Source organism: Dipodomys merriami, unplaced genomic scaffold, assembly GCF_024711535.1.
Source record: "Dipodomys merriami isolate MVZ:Mamm:240054 unplaced genomic scaffold, mDipMer1.0.p SCAF_4, whole genome shotgun sequence".
NCBI classification, from domain to species: domain Eukaryota; kingdom Metazoa; phylum Chordata; class Mammalia; order Rodentia; family Heteromyidae; genus Dipodomys; species Dipodomys merriami.
In genome coordinates this window covers 54,363,475-54,385,310 of record NW_027205603.1, presented here as the reverse complement: position 1 = coordinate 54,385,310, position 21,836 = coordinate 54,363,475, and the positions used below count along the sequence as shown (strand labels likewise).

General features: G+C 37.8%; 1 protein-coding gene across 1 annotated transcript in view; it reads left to right on the top strand.

Moving 5' to 3' along the window:
• Positions 1-21,836, top strand: part of Cngb3 (cyclic nucleotide gated channel subunit beta 3) — a 108,689-nt gene that overhangs the window by 69,619 nt on the left and 17,234 nt on the right. Inside the window, exons 12-13 of the mRNA XM_069991703.1 lie at positions 9,256-9,339; positions 16,080-16,198. Of these exons, the coding sequence (XP_069847804.1) occupies positions 9,256-9,339; positions 16,080-16,198 (203 nt within the window). The remainder of the gene's footprint in view (positions 1-9,255; positions 9,340-16,079; positions 16,199-21,836) is intronic.

Genomic DNA, 21,836 nt, shown 5'->3' with positions numbered 1-21,836 from the left:
TAACTGTAACCTCTCTATACAGCATTTTTACAATTAAAAAGTACAAACAAAATTCTGACCTCTCAGGAAGGCTATGAATGGGGGTCCTTCATTGCTTGGCAGGGCTGTATAGAAAAATAACTGGCATGCTACAGCTGGTCATCTGATGCTGATCATCTGATGCCTAAGTAAATGAATCTAAGTGAGTCACAACTAGTTAATAAAGTGGTGAATATATAACAGCACCTCACACATAAGAAAGGATAGGACAAAAATGTGTTTCTGCTGTTTATTTTTAAATACACACATACATATCTATTTGTGTCCTAGGCCCAATAAAATTGTTTGTCTTACATGCTCTGATCAAAAACACACGAAACCCACTAGAGCATATTGACAGTGTTTTAAAATGTTCTAAAGTTCTTTATGCCTTATTATCTAACTAAATTAAAAATGACATCAATTAGGTTTTTCATCCTAAAGGAAAAAAATACTGTAAGTTAAATGTCAAAGAGTTTTGTGGGTAAGTTCCAGCTTTTCTGTTTACAATTCTGCCTCCACTTTTACATATGGTTTTGAAAATCTATCAAGTCAGTAGTATCTGATTGAAAAAAAGTTCAATCTCCACATCTTGCTAGCGGTGTATATAAACAGATTCTTTCCTGACATTTCCATTAAAGATGCATTCCTTCCCAGAAAGACTCCATTTTATCTATATTTCTGTTTAATGAAGGTTGAGGGTTTTTTTTCCAAAGCCAAGTGAAGTAAAAAGTAAGCAGGTATGGAATCTTTTTAAATTCACTTTTTGGGAGACAGACTTTACAGTTTATATGCATTTATTATTTTCTAGGGAAGAAATGGGTTGATAATCCCATATCCTATGTCTTATAACATAGACTTTATTGATGCTGGCCTTGCTTCTAAATCAGTCATCTGAGCTCTCTGTGAGCCACCTTTGGACCCCAGGAGCTGAGTCCACAAAGAAGGGGTGAGTGCCCAAAAGGGCACTTGGGAATTGTCAAGAGATAGAGGGTCTGGAGGCTCACAAAGGTGGAAAAAATAGACATATTCATTGAAAGAAGTCTTTGGAACTAGAGTGTAGGGTGGTAAACAAAGAAGAATCTAGAAGGGTCCATGAAAGATAGGCTACATAGGCAGTTATGAAATGAGAAAACAGATAGGACACACTTCAGTTTTTCCAACACAAAACATCATGCCACATGAAGTTACCAGATTATCTAGATTCAAAAACAATGACTGCAAACTCCATCTTGAATTCTCCTGGAAACAAATCTTCTGTATCTTTGAAAAGCAAGATAGAAATAGGAACAGATAGAGGTCCAGCACTACTATAGAAGGTTGAAAGGTGAATTTTGTATCCTTGCAGATAGGGTTACCAAGGAGATTCATAATTACTAAGCTCACAAATGCCAAAAAGAATGCTATCAAGTTTATATTTTGGGACTTTAGCCAAAATTTTTAGAACCTTCTTCTCTTTTGTAAATCTGGGTGTGACTATAGATCAAATAGATACTATTAGCACCAGAGTACAATACTAAGTTAAATAAACCTGCTTTAGTTTTTGAACACATGCTTCTTTTGTTCTAATTTTATATTACACTGAAATTCACCCTAGTACTACAAGTGTGCTTTAATTTTACATTAGAACTAAATGTGTAGTGCAAATGTTTCTGTATTCATTGCCATTCAGCCTTGTGAAATTTGTGTCTCTTAGTAGAATATGGATATCATAAGGCTTTAGCAAAAGGAATGTAAGCAATGCCATAGCATCCTAATTACCATTAGGATGATACCAGATGAAAATCACATGTAATCCTTCAATTCCAACAGTGCTGGCACCTTGCTTTACCCCCAGTTCCATTTGCCAGTGCATTTTCAATTGAGTATGGGATGAAGTAAAATGCAAGGAATCAAACTTTTACTCACCTTGAATTTTAAAAGAGATACATATATTTGCACAAAATAACAGCTTTTGTTTATTTGAATATATATTATGTATTACATTTTGCAAACTACCTCATTACCTTCTTTGAATTAATTCTCACAAAACTCAATTGCTAGAACCTGAATTATGTCCACTGCCTCCAAAATTCAAATGACTAATTTTATACCCCTAACATATGACTATATTTGAAGAGATATATGACTATATTTTAAAGAGATGATTAAGTTAAAATGAGACCTGTATGCTTGGTCCTGACCCAGAGACTATGGTCTTCATAAGAACAGGAAATATGGATATACAGAGACTTGCAAGGGAATTGTGGACAGAAGATAGATCATTTGAGGACACAGGGAAGGTAACTATCAGCAAGCCTACAAAAAAGACCTCAGAAAAGAATGATCCTGACAACACCTGGCTTTTATCAGGCTTCAGGTATCCAAAACTGAGAAAAAAGTATTTCTGTTGTTTAAATAAATGAAGTCTGTTCTATTTTCTTTTCAAAGCAAGCAAGCTAGTACTTTTCCAAGATATGTTTTGTTACTATCCTGATGTTTTTGTATGTGTGCCTCTCTTGGGGCTTGAACTCAGGGCCTAGATGCTTCTTTTCGAGCTTCTTTTTGCTTAAAGCTAGTGTTGTACCTCTTAAACCACTTCTGACTTATTCTGAGTGGTTTAATGCAGATAAGAGTCTTATGGACTTTATTGCCCAATTTGGCTTCAAACTGTGATCCTCAGATCTCAGCCTCCTGAGTAGCTAGGATTACAGGAAGTGAGCCACTGGCATCCAGCACTATTCTGATTGTTACAGAAGAAGCAAACTAGAGCTCTAAGCAATGGACAGAGAGTAAGCACAGGAATTCTTGGTATATTATGGTCTATGAACCTAACCAGAGATAGGTGGTAGGTGGTGGGTATGTTAGCTTTTCATCACTGGGATAATAAGGAGGAAAAGTTTATTCTGCCTGTTGATTTCAGAGGCTTACTCCACTCTGTTTCTTTGGGCTTGTGGCACCACAGTGTATCCTGGTGGGAGCATGTGGTGGAAGAGGCTGTTTACCTTATGAGGATCAGAAAGCAAAGAGACAACATGCAGGAGTTGAGGTACTAATATACCTTTCACAGATATGTCCTCTATAATCCAGCTTCTATTATGAGCTCCCCCCCCTCCCCCGCCCCGGCCACCTCCCAAGGGCTCCACCACTTCCCAATAGGATCAAACTTCAAATCAAAGCTTTGCAATGAGGGAAAGTTTCATTTTGACTCAAAAGTTAAATTTCGCTGGATGCTGGTGGCTCACACCTGTAATCCTACCTACTCAGAAGGCTGAGATCTGGAGGATGAAGGTTGGGCCAGCCTGGGCAGGAAAGTCTGTTAGGATCCATCCTTAATTAAATTAGCAAAATGCCAGGCTGAATATGTAGCTCAAGTGGTAGAATGCAAGACAGTAAGGAAGCTATTCGAGTTCAAGGTGCTAATTTTAAAATCCTGTACTGAAGATGGAGGGAAAAAATTCAAGTGTGAAGTGATACTTCTTTGGCCATTTTCACAGAACTAGACTTTACACATTTGTTAGAGATCTAAATTTAAATGTTCTTTCCTATTCTCCACCTACAAAAGATCTTGAATCACCAGTATTTTCCCCTAAGGGAAGTAGAATCTAAGGCTTTTTTTTTAACTAAAATTTTGCTCTGGTCAATTATGGTTTACTGATACATTTATCTGCTTTAACCTGGGGTGATCACAGTTTTGAAACAGCTTAAACATGAAATTTTTCATTGTAATTTTTTTTTAATTTTTCACAAAATGGATGCTGTGCCTTGCAGATTTCATTTTATCCAAGGCCTAACCATAGGTACTAAACTAGTAAGGAGATATTACTTTGATGAAATTGGTGGTTTTTCTTCTTTTATGATGAGCTATTATTCTGATTTTTATTTTTTAGTTATATTTTACCAAATTAAAAACGCTGTAGAAATCACACTTGTCACTGAAGTGCCAGAAATAGAAAACGTAATGAGAGTTCTGCTGTGCCACCTAGTGGCTGGAATTAAGACTGCACCCTATAGAAACGGCCTAAGCTCAAACAAAGGGAATTCACAGGACCTAGAGAGAACAAAATTGTAGCTTAGATACCACTGTCTATCAGAGAAGGAAAAATGTGTCTGTTTGCCACTCTGTTTGAAATACAGAACCCAGCCCAAAAAAGACTCATTGATGTGACCTATGACTCACTATTTGTGATTATTTAGCAAACAGTGCTGCTATTCCTGGCTCAGGAATAGATGGGAATGACAAAATGACTTACTTGTACCATTCAAACTCAGATCTCCAGCAGTGACACCCCATTTAGACAAGCTATCATGCATTTACTCACCATCACCGGATGTCCATGCTACCACAAAACTATACCTTTTTACCACCTGCTATTTTTACCACAGGGATATCAATAATAAAGCATGATTACAAGGTTTTATAAAGTATCTTGAACAGCAATCTTATATCTGAGAAGAATTCCATTTAGCCACATATCCCAATTAGTTTCTCTGTGTGAAAGCACTGAGTGGAGACAGTAACCAGTTATTGCACCCATCCTGTTCTTCAGAGTCCCCACATTAGCTAAGGAAACTAAATAAGATGGCATATTTGGTTGTTGTGTGGTGATTGTGTCAAGTGTCTAAACTGCTTATATCAGTTTCTAGCACATAGGAAATTACAATTCTCATTACCTTATAACTGAGACATCAGACTGATGTACTTTCCCACATAGGCAAAATCAAGCTCTTCCCTATTTGATCAGAGAAAGATAAATTCACCTCATCCTTAAGAGTCCATCCATCTTATGATTTCTCACCATGACAACCTGAAACTCATGGAAAAGTACAAGTATTGCCAGTTCCCCAGGAAAGGTGACATTCACTAGTGTTTGCAAAGGTTAAGTGTAGAGTTAGGCCAGATATGATTTAAAGCTCAATATTGATAAGATGTGACATTATATCATATGGCTTTTTTTTTTTTGTTACATTAGATGTGGCTGCTCCAAACAGCTTCTGATGAGTTTCATCCCTGGCCAATTCAATGGCATGGGCAACTAGATTCAGACTTCTTGGAGACTCACTGCTGCCATCATTTGTTCCTTTAGTGAGGATCAAGTTTTTTTGTTTTGTTTTGTTTTGGGGGGGGGGGTCTGGTCGTGGGGCCTGAACTCTGGGCCTGGGTGCTGTCCCTCAGCTCTTCAGCTCAAGGCTAACATGCTACCACTTAAGCCACAGTGCCACTTCCAGCTTTTTTTTTCTGCTTATGTGGTGCTGAGGAATCGAACCCAGGTCCTCATGCATGCAAGGCAAGTGCTCTACCATTGAGCCACCTTCTCAGCTCTGAGGATCAAGTTTTAAATAGGCCAAATCACTTCCTCTCACCATAAACAAAGCTGAGTTGGAAAAAGCCCTGGAGACCACAGCTAATACTGAAATATGGGTTCTACATTACTGATAATATATTAAGTTCTGTTTCAAAGAAAGCAAAAAATGAGCCTAGAAATGATTATGTCCTATAGAAGTAAAACAGTAGACACTCCAATGATAAATTTTACTAACTTTACCATTGTGGCCACTTTTCCATTATTAAAAATAACTTTCTGTGAATAGCAACAAGCCATTTAACCTATAGATAGGCTGCATTTGGAACAAAGCTAGGATTTCCCCTAACTCTAATATCCACAATCTTTACTCAAATAGGTAACACAGTTTTTACAGAGCTCCTAACATATTATTCCCCACATCAGCCCATATTTATCTATGTGCAGCATGTCCCAACCTTGGTGGGGCTGTGGGGATACCCCAGAGAATACGTACACCTTGACCTCAAGTTGATATGGATATAGACAAAACCCATACTCTGCAGTAAGAAGGGTCTGTCTCTGACACCTGTTATAGGTGTGACCTGAGGAAAAGTCAGAAAGCCTTCCTGACACTTCCAACTTTTCTCTGAAAAACAAGAGTGATTTCAATATGTTCATTAATGCCAGGTTTCACAGGGAGGTTGAAAAAATTAAACAAGTTAACAAAACAATACAATTTAGTACAAATATTCAGTACCAATATGACAGTTGCACAGGTATCTTCATTTTATAGAAAGAACATCTATAATCTCTGCAGGAAGCAGATAGAAGAATCCCAGTCCAAAGAAGTTCTGGGCCAAAGTATGGATCTGAAAGATGAACTAAATCAAAAGAGCTATGTGTGTGGCTCAAGTGGTACAACTCCTGCCTAGCAAGCACAAGGCCCTGCATTCAAATTCCAATGCTGCTGTAAACATGACCAAAATAAGGGTTGTGCTCGGTGGTATCCCCAGGGTTTCACAGGGTTGGGACATACTAGACACTAAGCAAATATTAGCTGATGCATGAAATCAAATGTTAGAAGCAATTCCTTTTTTTTTTTTTTTTTTTGACCATAGGAAGTTCAGTTCTGCTAAACAGAAAACTTCCTAATGACTTCTGTCAAAGAAATGGAGCTAACACAGAGCTTCTGGCTCAGCCTGTAATCCTAGACCCTACCGGATTGCGGTTTGAAAGCCAATTGAAGCAGAAAAGTCTGTGAGACTCTTATCTTCAATTAACCAGTAAAGGGAAGAGTGGGGAGGGGAGAAGAGAAGAGAGGGAGGAAAAGGAAAGGAACTAAATCACAAAGAAAAGAAAAGCTAGCCCTAGGATGGAATTTGTTTTAATGATGTAGTAACAAAGCAAAGCGTATCTGGAGAAAAATACGATTTTTTACAGAAAAAAATAAAAAGAAACACCCTCCAACACATCATAAAATAGAATGCTTTCATAATGTAAACTTTATTTCACTAAGCCGAAATCCAGATGAGAAGGATTTTTGTCCTGAACCACAGCTGTCCAAAGTCAGCAGCGGCCCCTTTCCAGAACGCCATCCTCAGACAGAATGGTTTCATGGGTGAGACAAATTCTACATCTTTATGCAGCTGTTACGTTCAGTTTGTGTGATTCACTCCACGTCCTAGCCCAGAATGTTCATAAAAAGTCATATTCAGAATAGCTCCACTGTTTTTTCTCTGAGAATATCTAAGCCCTGGGCTGAAAGCTATTGATGGAGTGCTGTGTCTTCCTATAAACATAACACTAATTGTTTGCTTATCTATTTTAGGGCTTATCTCCCAGATTGGTCTAACACTTCCCATCGATTTGGTCTTCTTATTAGTGCTTTCTGCCAGTGAGCTTGCAGGAAAAATTGGAGAGGAGAGATGAAATGTATTTCTCTGCAGAGAAAGAAATTATTTTATTACCATTTTAAATTAATAAAAATTAAAATTGAAGTCTCATCAGGTTTTTTTCCCAGGTTCATTGTCCCTTCTTCACAACGAGGCTACGAAGATAATTTTTTAGGACATTCTTATCATTTTTAGAATTTTGTATTTTATCAATAAAATATAAGTAGGCAGTATTTTGTGTAGTATTTTTTCACCATCTCATAATATGTTCCATATCTTGCTTTTGTTCAGACCACATTATTTGTTGTATTCTTTGCAATCAAATATTATTTCAGCTGACAAATACACAATATTATATCCACTGATGGATAAAACACCATTTGCATTTTTCTCAGTATTAAAAAGACATCCAGGGTTGGAAATGTGGCTTAGTGGTAGAGTGCTTGCCCTGCATGTATGAAGCCCTGGGTTCCATTCCTCAAGACCACATAAACAGAAAAAGCCAGAAGTGGCGCTGTGGCTCAAGTGGTAGAATGCTAGCCTTTGAACAAAAAAAGCTCAGACTTGAGCTGAAGAGCTGAGGGACAGCGCCCAGGCCCAGAGTTCAGGCCCCACAACTGGACCCAAAAAAAAAAAAAAAAAAAGAAGCTCAGAGACAGTTCCCAGACCCTGAGTTCGAGCCCCAGGCCTGGAAACAAACAAACAAACAAACAAACAAAAAGTAGGTATTTCACTCTCCTACAGGAAGCAGGGCCCTATCCTAAAAAGACAAGCAGTTGCAGTGGTGTAATCCTGTAATACTATCTACTAGGAAAGTAGAGACTGGGAGATTGAACACAAGTTCAAAACTTGGCATAAAAGTTTGCAAGAACCAGGAGTCTTTGGCTCACCTTTATAATCCGAGCAACTCAGGAAGCTGAAATCTGAGGATCAGAGTTCAAAGCCAGTAGGGACAGAAATATCTACAAATTCTATCTCCAGTTAACCAGTAAAATGGCAGAAATGGAATTATAGCTCAAGCAGTAGAACACTAGTCATGACTCAAAAATCCTAGCAAGAGCAGGAGACCCAGAGTTCAAGTCTCAGTATTAGCACACACACACACACACACACACACACAGAGAGAGAGAGAGAGAGAGAGAGAGAGAGAGAGAGAGAGAGAGAGAGAGAGAGAGAGAGAGAGAGAGAGAAACAATAAAAACAAACCTTTTACTCAGACTACCTCACTCAATGGCTGGGGACAGTGGTCATCCCCATCAGTATGGATACAATATTGTGTATTTGTAGGCTGAAAGAGTGGAGAGTACTTAAAATAACATTTGATAGAAAAATATAAGTAATAAAGTGGTCTGAACAAAAAGCAAAGTATGAAGCATATCAGTTTATTATGAGATTACAAAAATTACTACACAAAATGCTGCCAACTTATATTTTACTGGTAAGATATAAAAGTACCTTTTTTTGTTTTGTTGGTTGGTTTAGGGGCTTCAGAGGTTCCAACTCAGGACATCAAACTTGCTAGGCAGGTGCTCTACTGTTTGAGCCACACCATCATCCCTATTTTCTCTGGTTCTTTTCTAGAGAAGAATCTCACTTTTTACCCAGGTCAGCCTGGACCATGATCCTCCTATTTACACTTCCTACTATGACTAAGGCACATGCCAGCATGCCTAGCTTTTTCTCTTGAGATAGGGTTTCATTACCTGTTTGGGGTTTTTTTTTTGCCCAGACTGGCTTAGAACAATGATCATCTCAATATTCACCTCCAAAAGAGAATATGTACCATTTTAATAAATAATTTTACACCTTAGGAAACTGATAAACTGAAAGACCACATAGGAATAAGTAGTACAAAGAGATTCATCCCATATCTACTTGATCAGATTTTTTATTTTTACGATAGAACAGTAAGTATCACTTTTTATCTCAAGCTTGAGTCATGGCAAGGCCATATCATTTGCAGTTCGTCTTCCAATGCTAATACAAGTATCTATTGCTGTTTATTTTCACCATGTTGTGATTTTCATTGGAAATACTGGTCTTTTATCTATGTATATAAAATTACTTTTCCCATTCTACAGGGTTGTGATACCCAGATGATTTATGACATGTTGCTAAAGTTGAAATCTACTATTTATTTACCTGGTGACTTTGTCTGCAAAAAGGTGAGTGCTCACAACTTTCAAATACACAACTAATAAATACATCTGAGAAATTCTGGCATAGGTCAAGAGCATAGTTGAAATAAAAGTCCAGGATGACTTCCACAGAACAGAACTAATTATGATATATAGTTCTATAAAACATTCATGTACTCTTAGAGCTAAAAATGGAACAAGACAATACAGACCTCATTACATATATCACAAGATAGGAGTGTGGAAGGTCTGAAAATCTGCCTTGTGCAAATGTAATTACCAATCACTACACCCCATTAATCCCAGATATTTAATGAGAAGGAATATTACAGAAGTGATAGGTGATTCTACCCTTTTATGTCTTTGGTGAACTATGAGTTACCTCCATTTGTGCAACCAGCTAGTCAATAATCAATGCTTTTGACAATCAGTGCTTTTGACAACTTTCCTGTGCATTTTGTGATCACAAATATCTATTTGGTAATTTAAAACAGAACATACATAAGACACAAAAAATCCACAATTCATATATACTCACTATTCTTCTGTTATGCCTATCTTTTTATACAAATTAATGGGTAGCTACAGCTTGTTTCATGGAAGTGGCATCCTACTGTACAAATGTTTGAAATTTGTTTTTTCAGGCAGTAATGTGTCATATGAACATTTTACACATTAATAACTACTCTACAAACCTCATTTTTAAAGTTGCATCATATTCCAGTCTATGAATATATCAATTTCAAAATGGGTTGTTATAGAAAGGAACTTCTTATTGTATAAATATTTTTGTGCATCTCTCAGATGAGAGAAGTAATTAGAACCTTGGGTTTTATAGCCAGAGAATCTGACTCCATGGTAAAGACATTAATAAAATGAAAAATACAGCAAGATGATAAGCTTGAACCTATGGAAGACTGGAGAGTTTTCAAGGATGAATAGGAATGAGAAGTATTTCAATCCAAAATAATGGTAAAATAAGCATGGGCATTTTAGGACATTAAATAAGACAATTTTTCCCTCCTGACACTGATAAAAATTTCCTAAAGAAGATGTTTATACTAAGTTTTTTTAAACAAATGAATTGGAGTGAGTCAGGTCAAAGGAGAAATAGGTGTTGTGAGGACAGGAAAGAACCCTGCCTGAGCTAAAGCAGAGGGAAACAAAGATGTCTGGAGACGTGCAGGGAACTACAGTGAGATAAATGTCAGAGAGATTTTAGAATGGCCTATTGAATGAAAATCAGGAGAAACTTTTGAGTTCTCTGGATCATGCGCCATGCTGGGAACTGAGCAGAGCAAAGGTGATCCAGAGGTTTGCAGTCGAATGCTATGCTTCACTATACACATCAGAGTCACCTGAACACTGGAATCTGGGACCCACATCTAGGAACTAAGTTGGCTGGATGGAGCTAAAATGAAATCTAAATTTGAAAGAAGTTTCCATATGATTCTAACACTCAGCCAAATCTCTGACCTAATGGGAGAGAAAGGCAATCAATAAATTAAACTGTGTAAATGTATAATACAAAATAAATGCTGAATTCCAAAGGGAAATAGAAGTCTCCAGGAGAGTGTGTAGTGGATGAGGTACTTAATTTAGTTTGCAGGACAGAAGGTGGTTGTCAGTTTGACTTTGTTTTTTACTTAAAGAAAGATAGCTCTTTGGAAAAAAGGGGAAAAAATTAAAACAATGAACAAGATAGTATTTATGATAAAGAGCTGAAGCCATAAGCCAATAAGTAAGACAGGACTTAGCATAGCGAAAGAATGGAAGCCAGTGAGTAAGTGACAGGGAAAATGGGAAAAGACAAAATCAAATATAATGTGAAGTACTTCAAGACACCAGGTGATATCAAATCCAGGTGGAAATAGTCTACTGAGAGAAGATGGAACTTGAGGTAATGCTAGGGAGCTGGACCTGTAACAGAAGCTGACTGAAAGAGAAGTAAGAAAATGTAAGAATAGACCAAGGCTGTCTCTTCCATCTAGGGAAAGAAAAAAACGTTTTCATATGTCAATGGAAAACCATCAGAGAAGACCAACTCCAAAGGAACTATGACAGATAAAAGAGGGAAAATGAAGGACAAATGGAAGGACAAAGTGTGACAAAACAGACTTCAAGAATATACTATTTGTAGGAATATATAATTCCACACAGACTCATAGAAGTTAAAAGTAAACAGACTGGTAAAGTGAAATTGTTTTCATTGCAATGGAAACTACAATACCCAGCACTGTTCATTTACAGACCCCCTTGGTAAGCGCTGTATTGAAATGATATGGCCTTAATGCACCAAAAATGCCATTTCAATTTGCTCCAATACCAATGGGACTGCACATGGAAATAACTCCTGGCAACTTTACCACTTGTGCCCCTAAGCAATCCAGATTTGCTTAACAAAGTGTGAAATGCAGAGCGTACATGTCGCTTTCTCTTCTCATTTCTAATTTTTATCACATCACCTTTATCTTCCAGTAGTAAAAAAAAAAAAAAACAGTTCCATGAATACAAAGAAGAGAAGAAGTTGGAAGAGAAGCAGAAATAAGACCGGAAAACTTCAAAACACAATTTTGAGTTTTTAGTTTGGGTATTGATTTTTTTAATTTTTTTATTGTTGTTATAAAGACGATGTACACGGGGTTCCAGTTACAAAGGTCAGGTAAAGAGGACATTTCTTTTTGGACAATATCAACCCTTCCCTCACTCTCTCCCAGGTTTTTCCTCCCGTCCATACATACATTTTGTAGTTCATTTTCCACATAGTGTCTAGTTGAGTACCATTGCTGCATTTGTTCTCCCTTTGTTCTTCGTTTCTGTGCCCCCCACCCACCACTGATTCTCCTAAAGACAGATAAATGAACAAATAAGACAAAAAGTACAGAAAATAAAAATAGTAACAAAGAAAAAAACTTCATTTACATTTTCTGGAGTTCATTTCCATAAATGTTACTTTGTTACTTTGTTGTTGTTGCTAGTCATGGGGCTTGAACTCAGGACCTTGGCACTGTCCCTGGGTGCTTTGGCTCAAGGCTAGCACTTTATCACTTTGAGCCACAGCTCCACTTGTACTTTGTGGAAGTTAATTGGAGATAAGAGTCCCACACACCTTCCTGCCTGGACTGGTTTCAAACTGAGAACCTCAGCCTCCTGAGTAGCTAAGATTATGGGATGTGAGCCATCCATAATCTGGGTTTTTTCTGTGATTCACTGGAGAAAATAATCTCCAAGACTTTTCTGCCTGGGCTGGCTTTGAACTGCAATCCTCAGATCTCAGTCTCTTAAGTAACTAGGATTATAGGGATGAGTCCCCAGTACCTAGCTTTGTCTTTGATTTCTTTCTTCACTGTTTTTACAGTTTTTGCTATAAAGGTATTTTTGCTTCTTTGGTTAGTCTTATTCCAGATTTTTTTTAGGCTAATGAAAATGGAGTTGTTTTCCTGATTTCCCTCTCTCTGCTTGTACATTGTTAACATAATTTTTGTGGCTTAATTTAGTATACTGATACTTCGTTAAAGTTATCATTCAAGAGGTTGGGGATAGAGTCTTTTGGGTCCTTTTGATAAAAGATCATGTCATCTGAAATAGGGATAGTTTGACTTCTTTCCCTATGTGAATCACTTTTTTTTCCTTTTCCTCTTTCTTCCTTTCTTCTTTTCTTCCTTCCTTTCTTTCTTTGTTTCTTTCTTCCTTTCTTTCTTTCTCTTTCTCTTCCTTCCTTCCTTCCCTCCTTCCTTCCTTCCTTCCTTCCTTCCTTCCTTCCTTCCTTCCTTTCTTTCTTTCTTTCTTTTTCTTTCTTTCTTTCTTTCATTATTTTTGTCTGTTGTGGTGCCTGAACTCGGCCTGGCCACCATCCCTCAGCTCTTCAGCTCAAGGCTAGTGCTCTACCATTTGTGCTACAGCACCACTTCCCAAATAATTGGAAAATGGCAGGGTTTGAGAGGGAGTTTGTACTAAACTTACTGGGTAAAGTTTACTGGCTTATATTATCTGTCATAGCTCCTTCTACAGCGTGCTCCATTGGTTCTTCATTGGCCTCTGAAAACTTTGATTTTCTTCAGTCACTGGGCAAAAGGCTAGACAGCTTCAGGACTACCTGGGCAATCTTCTCTGGATGCTATGTAGTCATATAGAAATGACCCAGAGACCTTCTTAAAGTACAAATTACTGGGGTTTCATTCCCAGAGATTCTGATTCAATATCCTTGCATTGAGACCTGAAAATTTCACCTTTAAAAAAGCTCTTAAGACATGCTGTGGTCCAAAAACTACACTGTACAAAGCACTAATCTTTCTACTAACCTTGAAAATGACCTTCTCTTATAGGAACCCTGAAATTCACACATGTACACATGTACTCTCACTAAGGTTTACCTCATTCTTCTTGAAGTTTTTGCATTTCTACACTTTCTCCAAATTACTGCATAAACCAACCGCAAGAGCTAAGTTCGATCTTATTTTGCACATGCTGTCAGCTCTTACTCTCTGAGGGAAGTCTACTTCATTTGAATGCTAATTAGACTTGCAGGAAAGGCTTAAATTAGCCTAGAAATATGCAAGAAATAGTGGAAGTTTTGGTTCGTTGATTATGCTAGATCTCCTTGGAAAATTATTGAAATGATCATTAAGAAATAATTAAAAGTGCTGAACTATATTTAAGTACCCATTATGTACTTTCACCTCCAGTCAGTTGTAATAACTGCCTTCGAAAAATCATTCCAGTTTCTTGAGAACCACTTCATGCAAAAAATAAGGAATATGACCCTGTCTTCCTCATTACATCTCAGAGTACCTCTTGGAAAATTAATTTTCCAAACATCTTGCCTTAAAAATAAAAAAAAGTACGTGTAACTATTTCATTTGTTTTTAAGAAATCAGTCCTGATATTTGGATTCATCACTGAATGTATTGTATAAGCATGTATTCTACAGTTAGGTGACATAGTTGTTGCCAATTCTTATGATGTCAACTACTAGCCTTGCAACTTTGTTCAAGACCTTCTAAACATGGTGCTAACTATGGCTGAGGGCCTTCTTGTTAAATCATGACCTGACCTCACATGAGAAAAGAAAAAGAAAACAGAACAAACTTTCAAGAAAGCTTCTGTAGTAAAGCCAATCTTGTGAAAATCAATCTATGAATGGATTAATCAAGTCATGAAGGCAGAGCTCCTGACCTGATCACTTCCCAAATGTTTCATCTCCAAATGCCATTAATAAATTATAGGTTTGGAATTTAAGTTGGAATGTGGGGGACAAGTTTCAAGCCAAAGCAATAGCTGGGAGTGATTAATATTTTTACTCTGACATGTAGGATTTGTTATCTAAGTATTTCATCTAGTATTATGCAAACTGACCTATTTATTCTTAACCAGACTTTCCTGACCTTAGTGTAATAAAGGTTCTTGTAAGTCATGCTTATCCTTTTTAAAAAGTGCAATAAGAGAGGTGCCCAAGGACTCCACAGTCACTCGTTATTTGGCGATTTACCCAACGTACTCATATAATTCAGCATAAATCTATGTGTATAGCTTAAGAAATGTGTACCCAAAGATACAGTCAGGAATAATGACAAAAAGATGTACATGAGAAAAGACTAGAGAGTTCCAGCATAGGCATACTAGGTTCTACTTATGTGAAGGATACTCAGCTAATTTTTTTCCTCAATAGATAACAGAAACCTGACCAAAATACCTCCAGCTCAAGAAATTCATCTAAGGTCCAGAGTTTTCAAATGGGACTGATCACATACCTACCTAACAGACTGTAGTTCAGACTAAACCAGGTATTGAGTGCACATCAAAAATCAATGCATTTATATTATACAATGCTGACTTGTTGTTTCATACTACTTTATGTACACAGAATAATACCACTAGCCAGTAACTATGTGAACATTCAAGGAGTTGAATTCGCAAGTACTGGACATGGATCATGACCCTCACTTCTTTTTTGTTTTGTTTTGTTTTTGTTTGGTCGGTCATGGAGATTGAGCTCTGGGCCTAGGCACTGTCCCTGAGCTCTTCAGCTCAAAGCAAGCACTATACCACTTGAGCCACAGCACCACTTCTAGTTTTCCGGTGGTTAATTGAAGATAAGAGTCTCACAGGGAATTTCCTTCCTGGGCTGGCTTTGAACTGTGATCCTCAGATCTCAGCCTCCTGTGTAGCTAGGATTAGAGGCGTGAGCCATCAGCACCCAGCTATGACCCTCACTTCCAGGAGACTTCACAGAGAAATAAGAACATTAAAAACAACCTGGTGTATTAACAATCTCTCCAAATATGAAATTGAAATAATATCCGAAAGGTCTCCTATGCCTCAAGTCCCAAAATCAGACCATTAATGTTAAAGATAGAAGAATAAAATTGACCTATGAATGACTACAACTCATGGCTTGTGAAGAGTCCAGACACCTTCTTCAGAGCATTGCAGAGATCACCAAATCCAGCATTAACCATATATGCAATTGGTTACTTCCTCTGACATGCCTGTTCCTGGAGCAGTGTGCTGACTGAAATACTGTCACATGTCAAGTGGTGACTTGGAGATCACAGCGTGGGAACTATTGTCTTCCAGACAATTTCCTTCACGTGATACATTCAACCAATGTCAGCCATCACCTCAAGTCTTCAGAAAATTACTTTTACAGTGATGTTTCCTGCTTCCTTCCTTTGCAGTCACTCCTCTAGAAGAGTGTATATTTCAAAATGTGTGGTATAATTTTCAAGAATCAAGTTTATTACTTCCTCTTTATGTTTGTTCCACAGGGAGAAATTGGAAGGGAAATGTATATCATCAAGCAAGGAGAAATCCAAGTTCTTGGAGGCCCTGATGGTGCTCAGGTTCTGGTTACTCTGAAAGCTGGCACAGTGTTTGGAGAAATCAGGTATGTAAAAAGCTAAAATACTGAAGTAAAATACCTAAAATACTGAAGTCCATTACTGTTATAAAATAACAATCTTTGGATTAATACATAAATTTTAATGTTTTTTTATTTTGAAAATACTGTACATAGTGGTTACAGTTATATGAGCAAGGTAATGAGTATATTTCTTATTGAGCATTGTTGCCTCCTCCTTTATTTTTCCCCTGCCATCCCTTCCCTCCCACCTCCACAACTACACCCCCCCCCAATTGTAAAGTTCGTTTTCAATGAACTTTATAGTGTCTTGTACATCTCATTGTGTCAATGGGTCAACCTGTATCCCTATTTAAACGATTTGTTTTTTCCCTTCCCCTCCACAAATTATACTAACATCAAATACAGTGAAAACAGGGGTTATACCGTGGGGAAGAGACATACAAAGCAACAAAAAAATCACCTTATAAATATGCAATAAGTAAATTTTCAGCTTGAATTTGTCCAATGTTTAACTGTGCTGAGAGCCTTGGTAAAATAAGGATGTTCACATTTCCACTTATCTCTTCTTTTCTTTCCTTTCCCTCAGAAGGACAGGAGAAAGACACTGGGTCATTTTGCTTTTTTAGTCCTAGGTCCAAGATGTAAGGCAGTGCCCAGAATAAAATAGATTGATGTTCAATATATGTTCAATGAATACACAAATAAATGAGTGAAAGAATGAATGAATGAAAAATGACAGGAAAGTTGAGGAGAGTTGAAAAGTGAAAGATCTGATAAGCTAAGTAGCTTCCTGAACTTCTCAGAGGTGTAGCATCAAATTGCCTGAATCTAAATTCTACTTTCTTCACTTCATAGGTTTGTTTTTCTGCCACACAAACCCTCTATTCTTCAGTTCCATTATCATTCCATGTATCCATGTAGCCCAGGCTTACTTGGAACTCTCTTTGTACCTCAGCCTCCAAGTACTGGGATTACAGCAACCCCATATCCACCTGTTCCCTCACCTTCAGATAATTACAATTATAATAATACATATCTTAGAGGGTTGGCTAATCAGTCAGATCATTGAAAGCATTTAGAACCGTTTTTACATCTATTTAAAAGTTCCACAAATATTAACCATTCTTACCATTATTTGCCGTTGGCCAGGAAAACTTTATCCTAAAACAAGAATGTCTCCAAAAACAAAAATGCAGAAAGAAAATGTAAGGATTTTGTGAGCTAAACACTTTCATAAGCATTATTGCATTTAAAACCATTCATTATTCATCCAAGAAAATAATATTCATTGAGTGCCTAGTCCGCGTCAGATTGTAACACGTTGTTCTAAACTCTGGAAATGCATGGCTCAAAAAAGTACACAGAACATTGTCCTTCCCAGAGCTTAGTTTAGTGTGGAGAAAGTGGCAATACTGGAACCTTAAAGTAGATAAGATAATTCACATTGTGGTAATGGCTCTGAACATACTAAATTGTTATAAAGTGACAAGGAATGTTACTTTAGATTGTGTGATCAGGGATGGCCTTTCTGGACAGATAATGCTTGGCCTGACTTAAGAGACTAAGTGGAAGAAATTGGGAAGAGGCAAAAAGCCTAGTGATAAAACAAGGTTGTTGAGCTAAGTGTCAGTGACTCATGCCTGTAAGCCTAGCTACTCAAGAGGCTGAGATTTGAGGATGGTGTTTCAAAGCCAGCCTAAGCGGGAAAGTCCATAAGACTCTGATTTTTTGGGGGGATTGATAACATTTTTTTAATTTATTTTTTGTGAACACACTGTACATAGGGGTTACAATTACATGGGCAGGTTATTGCGTACATTTCTTATCAAGCATTGCAGCCTCCTCCTTTGTTTACCCTTCAAGACTCTGATTTTTAATAACAAGCAAAAAGAGTGCTACTCTTCAATGGAAAAAGCTAAGGGACAGTGTTCAGGCCCTGAGTTTCAGCCCCAATATGGCACAATTAGATAGATAGATAGATAGATAGATAGATAGATAGATAGACAGACAGACAGACAGACAGACAGACAGACAGACAGACAGACAGACAGACAGACAGATGGACAGACATTTTTTGTCAAAAGACAAAAATAGACAATGTGGCTAGAGCACAAGAACAAAGATCTAATGGCAAGGTGAGGACACAAAGATGAACAAGGACTAGATCAGGCACAGCCTCTTAAAGATGGTAAGAAATGGGTGCTGGTAGAAAAGGATAGTCAAAATATTAGATATTCTGAATTATTATTTTAAGAGACAATTCCAATGGCTATATAGAAGAGATGAAGAGATAGCAGAGGAGCAATAATACAAAAAGAAGACAGAAGAGGACAGTCAGAAATCAATTGTAGTGATTCAAGTAAAAGATGTGGTGTCTTGACGTAGAAAGCTGGTTCTTCAGAGGGGGACAAAATATACTGTCAGGTAGTTACTAACCATTCCATAATTAAGAGAATGGTTATTCCAAGGCAAGGCATATTGCCAAGGATGAGACACTCAGAAGTGATAGGAACAACATCCAAATGTGAGTCTTCATGGATCTGAGTCTATAGACACAATACTATAGAAGAAAAGGCCTTTTCTAAACTCTGACTTTAGGTTGCCCACATATTTTCTCTGTGTTTCTAAGAACTTCAGATGACTTCCTATAGGCATAGCTAAAGTTTCCTTTGAATACTGAAGTATGTATGTCTCTGTTGATAATATTGCTTTGCCTTTTAAATTTTTTCCTCCTGTCTAACTGGGTAATCACTCCTGTGAAGGTACCACTCTGGGGAAATTGTGTAAACACTTCTCAGAAAGTCCAAGCCCTGTGTTCTTTGTCTATTTTCTGTCATTTCCTTCCTTGGAATCCTTGCAAAGGTGATTTAATATTTTTGTGACTTAATAATCACTGTTATCTTCAAGGCCATAAAACATGCCAAGTCTAATCTGAAACGCTGCAGAAGTTAATTAGCTAGCCTCTCCCAAGGGTTGAGTATTCTCTGAAGAATAAAGCTTTATTCATACAAGTATATCAATTGCTGATATTATCACAGGAATAAGCTAGGGATACAATTCAGGTGCTGCTGGGTTGCAACTGAAAGTCATCCTCGATTCCTGACAGCACCTTCTCGAATAAATTTCCTGTTATCCATTTAGTCTCCAAAGCCAAATGGACACCAGTAGGCCAGACACACTCCAAACTTGCTCCAAAGTGCGGGTGACTCAAGCAAAATGGAGGGGTTTACAATGACTCGCTTCTGGCTGTGGCTGATGAGAAACCGGATGCATCTGTCTCTTCCAGATGTCCAGACGCCTCCTAGCCCCACAGCTGTCCTCCAGCTCTGGAGCACTAGTCATTTATTTCAGAAAGAACCAGGCCTGCCAAACACCCAGACCCTGGAAGAATCCAGTAATGGTGTTTACTACTCAGAAATGCTGTGACCTTTGCTGAAAATGAGCAAAATCCTGCACGATCATGTAGCTTTTTTAGAGATGGTTGTTTTTTCTTAGGAAAAAAATAAATAAAACAGAAAAGGACTGAGGGATTTCAAGGACATTATATATTAATCGAAAAGAGCAAAGCTTTGGCTGAAATATAAATTTATAGCCTGTCCTGAAGAAAATCCAGACCACATTTCTGATTAACACCTGAAAAGAACAGACACCCCGTTATTAAAAGAAGGACCCAGATTCTGCCAAGGGATGACACCATTGTAGTGGCTCCATTGTCCTTATTACATGTATAGTTAGGGTCAAGTCTTATTTGCTGAATGTATTTAACCAGTCTTTGTCTGCCTTCTGCATCTGTAGAAATCTCACTTTTCTTGAAATGACTGAATTTTTACCATTGTATTGCTGTTAAGATTCTGTACTTGTTTCATCTCACCTTGGAATGTCCTCCCCCTGGAAAAATCCTACTCATCCTTCAAAAACTAATTCAAATGCCATCTCTTTGAAGCTACCTCTAGTTACCCAAAACAAATAGTAGCTCCCTGTTCTTTGCCTCTGCAGTATTTCATTTGTTCCTTCATTACAGTGACTACTGCTGATTTATAGTTAATTTGCTTAGATGGATCTTTCCAACAGACTGAGATATTAAAATACAAGAGCTAGCACTTATTTATCTTTATATTACTAATAGCTACATGATAACTATGCAATAAACGGTCATTTTTATTTCTATGCTGTTTCTATTTTTTAAAGTTGTATCATTTAGTAAGTTTTAATTAATTAATGCTCATTGTAGCTTGATTAAAAACGACAAAAGCAGATTATATTCAGGATCCGTTATAACCTAACGCAGAGTGTCTCACAAGGACCAGTCATTTTCTTCTTTCTAGGCCATACAGTGCCAGCCAAAGGTGATCAGGAAACAATTTCCTGGGCCTCACAAACAACTGTGATGGTAAAATCACAGCTTCAGTACCAAGGGATTCAACTGGGTCCAACAATGAGAGTACGCGTAGGACACCAGGCATTACAAAGACTTCACAAGGACCAGTGTGTCTTTCAGACTTGACAATGATTTCAGGATATTGGTGTGTTGGTGAATTTTCAACCACTGTGAGAAATGCCTCAAGAAATCAACTTATAAAAAAAAATAGATTTATAGATAGACTATGGCTTGAGAATTTGCCCTGTATTGTCAGGTCTGTAGCAAGATGGTATGTTCCAATAGAAGCATGTAGCACAGCAGAACAGTTCATACCATGGCCATGGATCAAGAAAGAGAGAGAGAATGAGAGAGAGAGAGAGAGAGAGAGAGAGAGAGAGAGAGAGAGAGAGAGAGAGAGAGAAGGAAGGAAGGAAGGAAGGAAGGAAGGAAGGAAGGAAGGAAGGAAGGAAGAAAAGAAAGAAAGAAAGAAAGAAAGAAAGAAAGAAAGAAAGAAAGAAAGAAAGAAAGAAAGAAAGAAAGAAGAGAAGAGAAAGAGAAAGAAAGAAAGAGAAAGAGAAAGAAAGAAAGAGAAAGAGAAAGAAAGAAAGAGGGAAGGAAAGAAAAAAAGAAAAAGAAAGGGAAGGGAAGGGAAAGGGAAGGGAAAGGGAAGGGAAGGAAGAGAAGGAAAAGAAAAGAAAGGAAAGGAAAGGAAGGGAAGAAGGGATGGGGGGTGGGGGCTGAGATCCCACTACTGTATCCCACACCCTTTATGGGTACAACCTCAATGACCTGAAGGCCTCCCCCTAGATCTCACCTCTTTTTACCACTTCCCAATAGTGCCATCCTGGTTGCCATGTCTTCTGCCTCCCCCCAAATGGACCTTTGGGGGACATTTATGACCAAACTAACAATGGTTTGACTGATGATAGACCCTTTGGTACTCTTCAAATGATGGGTGGAGGCAGTGATGCTTTACATAGCCCTAGTAGCCCAACTGTGGAGTATGAAAAGAATTATTCACTTGATGTGTGTAGAGTGGAGTGAAGGGCTGTCTTTGTAAAAACTTGTTATATTCATATTCATATTCAAACTCCCACAACCTGTGAATATGATCTTATTTGGAGTAAGAATCTTTGGAGATATCACTAAGCTAAGAATCTCAAGATGAGATTATCTTGATGGGTCCTATATCTGGTAACAAATATACAAAAGACAGAAGAGGGAGTTGAATGAAGAAGGGGGGAGGAGAGGGAGGAATCCCTATACCAGGATATCCAATGAGGGGCTGTAAGGACTGAAACA